The sequence below is a fragment of the Panulirus ornatus genome, chromosome 51 (assembly GCF_036320965.1).
Source record: "Panulirus ornatus isolate Po-2019 chromosome 51, ASM3632096v1, whole genome shotgun sequence".
Taxonomy (NCBI): domain Eukaryota; kingdom Metazoa; phylum Arthropoda; class Malacostraca; order Decapoda; family Palinuridae; genus Panulirus; species Panulirus ornatus.
Window position 1 is genome coordinate 9,962,631 of NC_092274.1, and position 13,691 is coordinate 9,976,321.

A 13,691-nucleotide genomic window follows, 5' to 3' on the forward strand; every position below is an offset into this window, starting at 1 on the left:
GCCAAATCCACTCCCAGATATCTAAAACACTTCACTTCCTCCGTTTTTCTCCAGTTTTTCTCCATTCAAACTTACCTCTCAAGTGACTTGTCTCTCAACCCTACTGTCCCTAATAACCTTGCTCTTATCCACATTTACTCTCAGCTTTCTTCTTTCACTCACTTTACCAAACTCAGTCACCAGCTTCTGCAGTTTCTCACCCGAATCAGCCACCAGCGATGTATCATCAGCAAACAACAACTGACTCACTTCCTAAGCCCTCTCATCCACAACAGACTGCATACTTGCCCCTCTTTCCAAAACTCTTGCATTCACCTCCCTAACAACCCCATCCATAAACAAATTAAACAACCATGGAGACATCACGCACCCCTGCCGCAAATCGACATTCACTGAGAACCAATCACTTTCCTCTCTTCCTACTTGTACACATGCCTTGCATCCTTGATAAAAACTTTTCACTGCTTCTAGCAACTTACCTCCCACACTATATAATCTTCATACCTTCCACAAAGCATCTCTATCAACTCTGTCATATGCCTTCTCCAGATCCATAAATGCTACATACAAATCCATTTGTTTTCTAAGTATTTCTCACATACATTCTTCAAAGCAAACACCTGATCCACACTTCCTCTACCACTTCTGAAACTACACTGCTCTTCCCTAATCTGATGCTCTGTACATGCCTTCACCCTCTCAATCAATACCCTCCTATATGATTTCCCTGGAATACTCAACAAACTTATACGTCTGTAATTTGAGCACTCACCTTTGCCTTTGTACAATGGCTCTATGCATGCATTCTGCCAATCCTCAGGCACCTCACCATGAGCCATACATACATTAAATATCCTTAACAACCAGTCAACAACACAGTCACCCCCTTTTTTAATAAATTCCACTGCAATACCATCCAAACCCGCCGCCTTGCCAGCTTTCATCGTCCGCACAGCTTTCACTACCTCTTCTCTGTTTACCAAATCATTCTCCTTAAGCCTCTCACTTCACACACCACCTTGACCAAAACACCCTATATCTGCCACTCTTTCATCTAACACATTCGACAAACCTTCAAAATACTCACTCCATCTCCTTTTCACATCACCCCTACTTGTTATTACCTCCCCATTAACCCCCTTCACCGATGTTTCCATTTGTTCTCTTGTCTTACGCACTTTACCTCCTTCCAAAATATCTTTTTATTCTCCCTAAAATTTAATGATACTCTCTCACCTTAACTCTCATTTGCCCTCTTTTTCACCTCTTGCACCTTTCTCTTGACCTCCTGCCTCTTTCTTTTTTTACATCTCCCAGTCATTTGCACTGTTTCTCTGCAAAAGTCTTCCAAATGCCTCTCTCTTCCCTTTCACTAATAATCGTGCTTCTTCATCCCACCACTCACTACCCTTTCTATGAGTTTGTTTTCATTATATTGAACAAATAATTCATTGTTCAGTTTGTCCGTACATTTTAAGCTGAGTGCTGATTTGTTTTTATTCAATCAACCTCCTGCATATTTCCTTGACATAATTTTGTTTATATTTCCTTCCTTAAACAATTCAATCTCTTGTTTTCTTGTTTCTCCCCTATCCCCGGGGATAGGGGAGAAAGAATACTTCCCACGTATTCCCTGCATGTCGTAGAAGGTGACTAAAAGGGAAGGGAGCGGGGGGCTGGAAATCCTCCCTTCTCTTTTTTTTTTTCTTTTTCTCCAAAGGAAGGAACGGAGAAGGGGGCCAGGTGAGGATATTCCCTCAAAGGTCCAGTCCTCTGTTCTTAACGCTACCTCGCTGTCACAGGAAATGGTGAATAGTATGAAAAAAAAAAATATATGAATACAAACTTTGGATTTCTTTCCATATTTTGTATAACTTTCTTTATATAACTTTTTTTATATCTGCTATTTCATTATTTCAACATTTTTGTTTCATTACTTCTTCATTTGTTCTGTATTTTGTCTTTGAATTCATTTATACATGTTATTTTATCACTTTACATTTCTATTTTTCTGTATCCTTCAGTTCTTCCACATTTGTTCATTTTACATTTTATGCTTTTCTTTGATATCTGCTCAACAAATATTCTGCTCAGCATCTCACAGTGTATTTTGGTAATTGTTTCTAAAGATCTCATTCCAATTTGCATTTAGACTCCATTCATTGATCATCTTCTGTGTAATTTGTTGTGGTAAAATCTTATGTCATTCTTCCCACTGTTGTCCTTTGTTGCTGTATCATGTTCACAGTTATTTGTCTCCATTTTTGATGATTGTATTATTATTTTCTGTATCTGAAAACTGTGTTATCATTTTTAGAGATTAATATCTATTGCATTCCTTCCTTTTGTCAGTTTGGTCTACCTACGCAAGGTTGGATGATTCACATAAATTGAGAATCTTTGGGCCTGTTTTCTTTCATCTGTTGACCCATGTGTCTTTCCTTTGTCAATGTATCTACATCCATAATCAACTATTGCCTATTATTCAATAGAACAGAAGTTAAAGTTTCCAGCCCATATTATTGTACGATCAGGTTTCTCCAATCCCTTTAGTATTTCTTCAAATCTTGTTGAAATTACTTGAAAGTCATTTGGTTTTAGTTCTTGAAATCTTTATGACACTGGGTTTATTGTTTATGGCTGGGATGGTTACTATTATAAATTCACAATTCTTGTAACTCTGCAATCTGGTTTCATTTTAGCATAGTGTGGACATATATTGCTACCTCCTTGTCTGAATTTGATTCTGTCTGCTGTTAATGTTTCCATGCATTCCAAGTTTCCATCATCTTTCTTTTTTTCATAAAGCCAAATTTGATTAGGATTGTTCAGTTACCCTTTGATATAATTCACTTTGATTCTAGAATTCCTACATATTAGACTTCATATATTTATGTACATTGTCTTTCAAGGATTCTTAGTTTTTTATTAATAATCTGTTGATTTTTGGTGGGTGTCTTCCCTCATTCCTCATATGTAGTTAGTTCATTTCAGTTTTTAAGTGTTCCTTATCTCAGTTAAATGTATTTTCACTCTAGTTCAATTCCAGTTTTGGTTTTCTAATTAAAAAAAGTCCACTGGTTTGATGGGTTTCTGTAGTCGTCATGATGTGGGCAATAATTGTTCAGTCTCTTATTCCACCTCATTCTGTTTTGATTTGTTGTAAGTGTTTGTGTTCCTGCTTATATTAGTTCATGCAGTAATACCATTCTTCTTTTTTGGACAGTGCTGGTATGTTCATATCTTCTATAATCATATTTTGGCCTCTCCTGATTTTGTTTTTACATGGCATCTCTGTTGATTTTGATATACAGTATCTCCATATCTTTTCTAGACTGTGCTTCAGTATTTCCTTCTGTGGTTTCTGGAGAGAAAGAATAAACAATAGAATAAGTAAGGAGAAAAAAGAACAGATGAAGTTGACAATGAGGAGAAAGGATAAGGAGGTGGTGATAAAGAGAGACTTTGAAGAAGAGTACATTTTGAAAGATGCTGAATGTGTTAGGGAGGAGGGTATGGTGTATTTTGGTCTGAGATGACATACAATATAAGAGACTCATGGTGAATGGAATGGAGAAAAAATTTTGGAAAGTGACTTTATACGTGTCATTTAAAGATATGTAGAATGCATATGTCAGGGTTAAAAGAGATCCCTTGTGGATGATGCTACAGATGTATGAGGTATTTGAAAATTACTAATTGCAATGAATTCTTATTGGGAGAATAAGGATATGTGCAAGTAGCAAGGAAGGAAGGTGACTAGGTACCTGTGAGTGGATGAGGGAGCAGATGGAACCATTAGTTCTGAAGTGAGTCACAGTTTAGAAAAACGTAGTTAAGGAGTGCATAGAAGGAAAGGTCTTTATCTGTAAGAGCAAAGACATGGAAGTTTGAAGGTGAAGAGTCTCGATAGTGTTGAATGGATGTGAATTGTGGATTTTCAGTGCAAAGGAAAGGAAGAAGGTGGATGTGATGGAAAATAAATGCCTGGAAATGATATGTAGGGTGAACTGGGATAGTTTTGTAAGAATTGAGTGTCATAGAGGTGTGGTAGGAAGCATAGTCTGATTAAGAGGGGCTGAATAAGGTGTACTAACATTTTCTGGGCATGTGAAAGAGTTGAGCGGAAAGAGACATAGAAAGATGAATATGTCAGCAAAGAGGTTGAAGGATGGTTAAAGGAGGGTTTTTTGGGTGACATCAGGGCATGAACATTCAGGAGGGTGACAGGCACACATTAGATAAAAAGAATTGGAATAAGACCTGAATGAAGTGGGAGCAGCAGATTTTAGTAGGCTCTTTAGGGAGTATATATGTGAGTTTTGATAGAAAATGCAGCTTATGTGGAGCAGTCCCATTCACCCATGTAAGTACCTTCCCAAATAGGTCTTAGAATCATCAAAAAATATTTAATGTAATGCTCAGAGTATACGAAATAAAGTCTCGGAGTTAGTGACAACAGCTTTAGGAGTAAATTATCACATGATTGCCATTTCCAAATCTTGGGTAGATATCAGCAATACAGATTTCCTTGCCAAATGCTCAGTTTTAGGGTATGCTCTGTTTAATAGGGATAGGAGAAATGAAGAAGGTGGTGGTGTCTCATTCTTTGTTTAAGCTCATTTTGATCCCATTGTCAAAAATATTGTAGCCTTTGAGAATAACAACTTCATTTTTGTAAACTTTAAAAAAAACTATGTACTTAAGAAAATAACCATAGAACTAGTTTATAGGCCATCCCTCACAGACACCAGAGGTAGATGAAAGATTTTATGATCATGTAGTGGAAATTTGCAATGAGTAAGATTCTGTCACCGTAGAAGATAATATCATACCAGTAACTAAATGAGGAGAATCCCTCTCCAGTATTTATGGATGTGGTCCCTTAATCTAATTAGTTGAAAAACTTACGATGAGAATTTATTTGATTTCGTTCTGACTTAAAGGAGGGCTCATAGATAATGTTGAAGTTGGAGAAAATTTTGGCGCAAGTGATCACCAATGAAGCATTTTTGAGGTTGCTTTCAAACACTGCATGTAATGTTGGTCGTGTTGACCAACAGTCATGAAAAAATACCCAGTTTCAAATGTGCAAATTTTAATGATCTTCGCATTGATTTTGTTATGAATCCTCCTGCAGGGAAGGATCGTCAAGTACGCACATGGATAACACTATCTTAAAGTCATGGGATTAAGTCAAACACCAGCATTAAAACTGCTAATAATCCAAGAACTAAGGAGTACAAAATAACAGAAGCACATTAATCAGGCACAAATCATTTACGTTAACACTGAACATGATTTCAATATTCCGGATAAGATTTCAGACCAGATCTCTTTCCTATATGACGATTTGACTCTAGCAACATGATTCAAGATACACATATTTGTTGGACACTTCTATGACAAGTTACAATACTCTGTTACACTCGAAACTAAATGACAAGAGGCAGTTCAACACTGTAGAGTTTCATATAGTGCCACTTTTCACTGATTGTAGGCTACGGACTTGAGACAGAGGGGAAAAACCACTTACTTGGCTGGGCTATGGGGTAGAGAAGAATCATGGCTCAGCTGGTGTCAGAGGTTTTATTGCAGGGAGGAGCGAGCCAGGAGTGGCCTGCCCCGCCCTGCTGCCCTAGTCTCAGGTGGGATTGGTGAAGGGTGACCCCTAGTGCCACTCTTGATTGGCTAGAGGCCTAAGGTCCAGTTGTGATTGGAGGAGGGTGGCTCATAGTGCCACTCCTACTTGGCTGGAGGGTCTTAGGTCTGGCTGTGACTGGAGGAGGATGGCTCATAGTGCCACTCCTGGTTGGCTGGAGGGTCTTAGGTCCAGCCCACATCTTGCCTAAGGTCCAACCTCCTCTTGTCCTGATGGTAATGATGACATACAGAAAGCCATAACCCCTAGCTGACCTTCTATCTTGACCCTAGTTGTCTGGTGCCTCAGATGGGGGCAAAGACACACACACATATACGAACATGGGGGCACACACACACACACACATATTCGTTACACTCTTGACAGACAAACCTAGGATGATATATTTAATGAGAATGGCATGAACATAGATTGGAAAAGCTTCAGAAAAACTTTCAAAGCAGTAGAGGGAGCATATGTACCAATGCATAGTAGATGGTGTATTTCTAAAGCAAAACCAAGGTGGTGGAATGGTGAAATAAAAAAGTGCCTGTTGAAGAAGCTCAGAGAATCCAGTGACCGACATGATAAAGTGAATTATGTAAAACTGTGTAGAGAAAGTAAGAATTATACAACAAAGTAAATGTCAGCATGAATGTATATTGCTGAAAATAGCAAAAGAAGCCCAAAGGTGTTCTCCAGTTATATTAGAAGCAAAGGAGTCCTTATCCAGTCAATAGGTCCATTAATTATGGAAAATGGTGACTTGGTTCAAGGAAATGAAGCCATGGCAAAAATATTAAATAACTTTTTTGCTTCTGTATTTACTGTTGAAGGTGCAACCTATGTCTTGAATCCAGTTTCATCAACAAGAGATGGAACATTCTCCAACAAATTGACATAAAAGCCAAAGACATACTTTCAACAGTATATGGAATAAAAATAAGTAATATGGTAGGACCTGATAAGTTTTATCAAAAAACAATGAAAGAAGTAAAAAATGAGATAGTTAAGCCCTTAGCTGCCCTTTCAATAAGTCACTTTTACGGGAAAAATGCCAGATGAGTGGAATTTTGTCAATATAACACTGATTTTCAAAAAGGTAGTAAATCACTGGAAATTATCATCCTATTAGCATACTGTCTGTAGTGGGAAAACTTATGGCAGCCATTATTCAAGGTAGAATTGTAAGCCATTGAGAGGGCCACCACTTGATAAATGATTCTCAGCATGGTTTTTAATTCTTCATGTCTGACAAATCTGTTTGATTTATGATGTAATCAACATGTATGATGAAAGTAAAGTTGATGTTATCTATGTAGATTTTCAGAAAGCTTTCATCAAGGTTCACCATCAAAGATTACTTGCTAAAATTAAGTCACATGGCATTGATGGGGTTGTACTTCAGTAAAAAAGAAATTGTTGTACTTCAGTGGATAAAAATTGGTAAACTCTCCATGATTTATGGTCGTCTCAAAATAGACATAAAAAGTGAGGTGCAACAAGGATCAGCCTTGGGACCATTTGTGTTTCTTATATATATTAATGATATTGATGATGAGTTGCATTGCAAGGTATCAAAATTCAATGATGATACAAAGCTGGGAAATAGATCTACAGATGAAAGTCTACATCTTCAAACTGTCGTAGACAACCTGAGGAACTGGGCTCATAAGTGACAAATATCTTTTATTACCAGTAAGTGCAAAGTTTTATATAATGGTCGTAAAATCAGAAAGAAATAGAAAAAGGTGAGAACAAAGGACATAAGGGGAGTGGGGGAGGAATGGGATGTATTTAGGGAAGCATTGATGGCTTATGCAAAAGATGCTTGTGGCATGAGAAGCATGGGAGGTGGGCAGAGTGTAAAGGGCAGTGAGTGGTGGGATGAAGAAGTAAGATTGTTAGTGAAAGAGAGAGAGGCATTTGGATGATTTTTGCAGGGAAATAATGCAAATGACTGGGTGATGTATAAAAGAAAGAGCCAGGAGGTCAAGAGAAAGGTGCAAGAGGCAGAAAAGAGGGCAAATGAGAGTTGGGGTGAGAGAGTATCATTAAATTTTAGGGAGAATAAAAAGATGTTTTGGAAGGAGGTAAGAGGGTTAGGGAAAATGATTTGATAAACTGAGAAGAGGTAGTAAAAGCTTTGCGGAAGATGAAAGCCAGCAAGGTAGCGGGTTTGGATGGTATTGCATTGGAATTTATTAAAAAAGGGGGTGACTGCATTGTTGACTAGTTGGTAAGGTTATTTATTGTATGTATGACTCATGGTGAGGTGCCTAAGGACTGGCAGAATGCTTGGATAGTGCCATTTTACAAAAGCAAAGGGGATAAGAGTGAGTGCTTAAATTACAGAGGTATAAGTTTGTTGAGTATTCCTGGTAAATTATATGGGAGGGGATTGATTGAGAGGGTGAAGGCATGTACAGAGCATCAGATTGGGGAAGAGCAGTGTGGTTTCAGAAGTGGTAAAGGATGTGTGGATCAGGTGTTTGCTTTGGAAAATGTTTGTAAGAAATACTTAGAAAAGCAAATGGATTTGTATGTAGCATTTATGGATTTGGAGAAGGCATATGATAGAGTTGACAGTGATGCTCTGTGGAAGATATTAAGAATATATGATATGGGAGGCAAGTTGTTAGAAGCAGTGAAAAGTTTTTATCGAGGATGTAAAGCATATGTACGTGTAGGAAGAGAGGAAAGTGATTGGTTCTCAGTGAATGTTGCTTTGCGGCACGGGTGCGTGATGTCTCCATGGTTGTTTAATTTGTTTATGGATGGGGTTGTTAGGGAGGTGAATGCAAGAGTTTTGGAAAGAGGGGCAAGTATGCAGTCTGTTGTGGATGTGAGAGCTTGGGAAGTGAGTCAGTTGTTGTTCGCTGACTATCCAGCGCTGGTGGCTGATTCGGGTGAGAAACTGCACAGACTGGTGACTGAGTTTGGTAAAGTGTGTGAAAGAAGAAAGCTGAGAGTAAATGCGAATAAGAGCAAGGTTATTAGGTACAGTAGGGTTGAGGGACAAGTTCATTGGGAGGTAAGTTTGAATGGAGAAGAACTGGAGGAAGTGAAGTGTTTTAGATATCTGGGAGTGGATTTGGCAGCGGATGGAACCTTGGAAGTGAAGGTGAATTATAGGATGGGGAGGGGGCGAAAGTTCTGGGAGCATTGAAAAATGTGTGGAAGTTGAGAACATTATCTTGGAAAGCAAAATGGGTATGTTTGAAGGAATAGTGGTTGCTAGGGATGGGCTATAGATAGAGTTGTTTGGAGGAGGGTGGATGTGCTGGAAATGAGATGTTTGAGGACAATATGTGGTGTGAGGTGGTTTGATTGAGTAAGTAATGAAAGGGTAAGAGAGATGTTTGGTAATAAAAAGAGTGTGGTTGAGAGAGCAGAAAATGGTGTTTTGAAATGGTTTGGTCACATGGAGAGAATGAGTGAGGAAAGATTGACAAAGAGGATATATGTGTCAGAGGTGGAGGGAACGAGGAGAAGTGGGAGACCAAATTGGAGGTGGAAAGATGGAGTGAAAAAGATTTTGAGTGATCGGGGCCTGAACATGCAGGAGGGTGAAAGGCGTGCAAGGAACAGAGTGAATTGGAACAATGTGGTATACCAGGATTGATGTGCTGTCAATGGATTGAACCAGGGCTTGTGAAGCATCTGGGGTAATCCATGGAAAGTTTTGTGGGGCCTGGATGTGGAAAGGGAGCTGTGGTTTTGGTGCATTATACATGACAACTGGAGACTGAGTGTGAACAAATGTGGCCTTTGTTGTCTTTTCCTAGTGCTACCTCGCACACATTCGGGGGGAGGGGGTTGTCATTTCATGTGTGACGGGGTGGTGACGGGAATGAATAAGGGCAGACAGTATGAATTATGTACATTTGTATGTATGTATATGTCTGTGTGTGTATATATATGTATACGTTGAGATGTATAGGTATGTATATGTGCGTGTGGACATGTATGTAGTATGTATACACATGTGTATGTGGGTGGGTTGGGCAGTTCTTTCGTCTGTTTCCTTGCACTACCTCGCTAACGTGGGAGACAGCGACAAAGTATGATAAAACAAAAAAATCAGAAAGGCAAGCTGCGGTATGAATTCTGTTGAACTGCAAAACGTAGATGAGGAATGAGACTTAGGCATAAAAATCTCTGGTGACCTAAAGCCAAGTAAACTATGCAGAGAAGCAATAAAGAGAGCAAAAAAAAAATTCTTGGATTCATTGGTAATGCCTTTAAATTCAAGTCTAAGGAAATCTTTCTTACTCTTTGCAGTTAATTTGTTCATCCACAAATTGAATATTGTGTTTAGTTTTCATTACCCTTTCTAGAAAAAAAAAAAGGACCGAGAATGGAGACAGTAAAATGTCGAGCTACCAAGATGATTCCTGTGAGATCTGATTAAGCAACTTGAATCTATTTAGCATAGAAAAGAGAAGGTTATGGGGTGATTGAATACAAGTATTCAAAATGACCTAAGCTTTGATGATCTGTCAAGTTACAAAAGACTTGATTCATCTGATTTACTCATTGTGATGGATACAAACTTGTTGGGAAATGTTTACCTCGAATGAGGCAAACTACTTTTTCTTCAACAGGATTGTTAACATATAAAAAGATTTGCCACTTAAGAGTGGTTGAAACCAGCCCTATAAATACCATTAACAATAGACTTGATAAAAACTTTGCCTTAACTCCATGGCTTGATTAATTGTGCCTTCATAGTTACAATGACAACATAAATTATCTGTTTGCCTTCAAACTTACTTGTGAGTTTCTAATGTTTCCCGCTATCACAAAGTTTGAAAAGGACATAATGGTCTGTTGCTGTTGAAATCACTTTGTATACAATATATGGAGGGGGGGGGGAGGTGATGTGCAGTTTATGAGGTGGACCAGGGCTAGTGGAATAGTCAAGGTAAACCTTAGAATGGTCTGCACTTGGCTGTGGTAGGTAGTCCCTAGTTTCACCACATAATACAGACAGTTAAGGGAGTAGATTTTTTTCAAGTAAGGCCATCGTTTGCTCCAGATGCTATCTTATTAAATTTGAGCTGCTTAGAAAGTTTGTTGTTTCAGGAACTATTCTAAATTAGATGTTTCTTTTCAGGTTTGACCAAGAACTTCATATTGACCCCTTCCAATGTAACAGTGGTGGTGGGGGAGGCGCTGCGACTCTCGTGCCAAATTGACTCTCAGCCCCCAGCCTCACTCACCTGGACCCACGACCAACAACCTCTACCTCAAGATGACAGGTACACAGAACTCTTGAACACTATTTGACTCATGATGCTGCTTTTTCTGAACTTGTTTTGCTAGTTTATTGTTTATTGCATAAGTTCAGGTGCATAGTCACTCTTCATAACTGTAGTGTTTGTACTAATCTATCATGGTACTTTTGGGTTAAGGTAGTCATTTATGTAATGATGCTTGATGCTTATGTGTGTAGGGGATTTTTTTGTCTCCTCTTTTATGTATTGACCTGAGAAACTCCAATTTAGGTTGGCCCACTGATTAATGCCATGTGTGATCCTTAGACTACCAATTTGCATTACTTTATTATGTGCTAGTTTGGTAAATTGCTGAACCTTTGGTTTATAAGAAACACATCAAAAACTTGTAGTTTTATGCAAAGTTAAAGCTCATGGGAATCAGTAATAGTAACAGAAATTAGTACCTATGAATGAATTCGGCTGAGACACAACTAATACTGTGGCAAAAAAACCTTTGATCAGTCAGTTTGTTTAATCATCAGGAAATTGTTGTAGCTAATGTTATGAGATTAATAGATTGAGAACTGACTAAAGTTAATGAATCACATTCCATGATTTCTTACAGTTGAAGCTCTAACTTAGATATTACGCTCTTGGACATGATTCAAATACAGAATGTATATTACTTGTCACCTTCAGATCCCATTGTCTCTCACTGTCAAGCCTAACCTGACTTAATTCTCCCAGGAAGACCCAAAGACAATGTGGCCAGAATCTTTATTTTAACATCATTTTTCCTCCTATCTAACTTTTAAACAGAAAAGTAGGTAGCTTGTGCTTCTTACTGGTTCTTCAGGGGATTTGCAGGCAGACACAGAACCAAGAATAAGGCATTATATTGTCATATATGTTAGTTTTAACATACAAAATATGTCTTGCATTAGTGATTCTTGTATGGCATACTGATGCTATCACGACAAAAGGGCAGTGCCAGTGATAGTTAAAAGTTTCTAGTTCGTCACTTTTGACCATACTTGGGTGTATAGTATTCTCTCTCTTGTTTTGAGTTAGCACAAGGAACAGACAAAAAAGGCTCCATTTACTCATATCCATTCTCTGGCTGCCATGAGCAGTGAACCAAAATACAGCCCCCTACCCCACAACTAGGCCCAACAGACCTTTCCATGGTTTTCCCCTGCTGCTTCACAAGCCTTGGTTCAGTCCATTGACAGCACATCAATCCCTGCATACCACATTGTTCCATTTCACTCCATCTTATGCATACCTTTCACCCTTCTGCATTTTCAGACCCCATTCCTCAAAATCTTTTTCACTCTATCCTTCCATCTATTTGGTCTTCTTGTTCTCCTTGTCCCCTCCGTTTCTGCCCGTATATCCTCTGTATTATCCTCTCCTCAGTCTTTCTCTCCATGTATCTAAGCCATTTGAGAACCTCTCTCAACCATACACTTTTTTTTTTTTACCACACCTCTCCCTACCTTTTTATTACTTACTTGATTAAACTACTTCAAACCAAATACTGTACTCAGGCATTTCATTTCCAACATTTCTATGCTCATTTGCCCAGTTAAAGTTTGTTTTTATCTCTGTAACATTTCAGCATTCCCCTATTGATGTCATTTTGACACTTATTTTTCTCATTTGCAAGTGGCATTATAAAACTGTGGCTTATGCTTGTGTCAGTGTCAGAAATAAGAATTACTGACAGGAGTGGTTTAAGTACATTTCCTTGGAGGAGATGGCATGGTTTACAACCACGTTAAGATCTTTTAGTTGAAAAGTTGTATATCCCTCTCCCAGTTTTTAAATTTTTCTCATCTTTTGCATTCTACATCCTATCACAGTAGTCAAATGCTTTTGCAAAATCTGAGTAAATCACATCAGCATTCTGTATGTTTTCCAGAGCAATAATAATGCCATCATAATGATCAAGCATCTGAGAGAGGCAAGTTATTCCCATCCTGAAACTATGTTGTCTTAGGTTATGTAGACTGTTCAGTTCCATAACATCAGTAGATTTGCTTCATAGGACTCTTTTGAAGATTTTATTAATGTGCAATGTTAATGCTCTCAGGAGATTGTTTTTTGGGTTTGCTTTGTTTCCACCTTTGTGGAGTGGGGTGATATGTAGGTATTAGTTGGTAGACAGTTGGTATACTAAGGAGGTATATTACCAGTACTACCCTTCTGGTTATCAGGAGGGTTAGTGATAGCTGCATAGTGAGCCAGCACTTCATTGGTTGTCAAGTTGCATTCCTCTGACCCAGGTAGCTGTCTTTTCTTTCTGCCTCACCTACACGTGAACTGCTGGCATTCTGTCCACAAACATACAAAATATCCCTCCCAGTCACATACAACAGTTGACAAATACCTAACCCTCACAACTCATTCTTTGTAATTCAAGATTTCCTGTGGTGAGTGCTATGTGCTAGCCCTGACTTTTGGTAAAATGGTCAGAGCAATATATAGAAGTAGTAGGTAGGAACATTTAGGTAGGGCTATTAGGTAGAAGTATTAGGTAGAAGTAGTCAGTAGGAACATTAGGAAGAAGCTTCTGTAAACACTGTCCTAGACTGGCCCTCTGCCAGTTGACTGTTAAGGATGTGGCACTAAAGGCTAAGAAGCAGCACTGAAGTTCACTAGTTCTGGAGACTCTATTGCCATGGCCACCTCCTTGAGGGAGCTCCAGAAGGGAACAGGCATCATATTAGAGATAGATGCAGACTCTCTGGAAAGATGCCAGAATCTACTTTTTCTCTAGAGGATATTTAGTGCTCGTGCTATTGGTTTTTTTTGTCTTTATAAAG

General features: G+C 38.6%; 1 protein-coding gene across 1 annotated transcript in view; it reads left to right on the forward strand.

Annotated features, from left to right (window-relative positions):
• LOC139764751 (protogenin-like) overlaps window positions 1–13,691 on the forward strand; it is a 1,310,239-nt gene that overhangs the window by 336,295 nt on the left and 960,253 nt on the right. Inside the window, exon 5 of the mRNA XM_071691615.1 lies at window positions 10,761–10,905. Within this exon, the coding sequence (XP_071547716.1) occupies window positions 10,761–10,905 (145 nt within the window). The remainder of the gene's footprint in view (window positions 1–10,760; window positions 10,906–13,691) is intronic.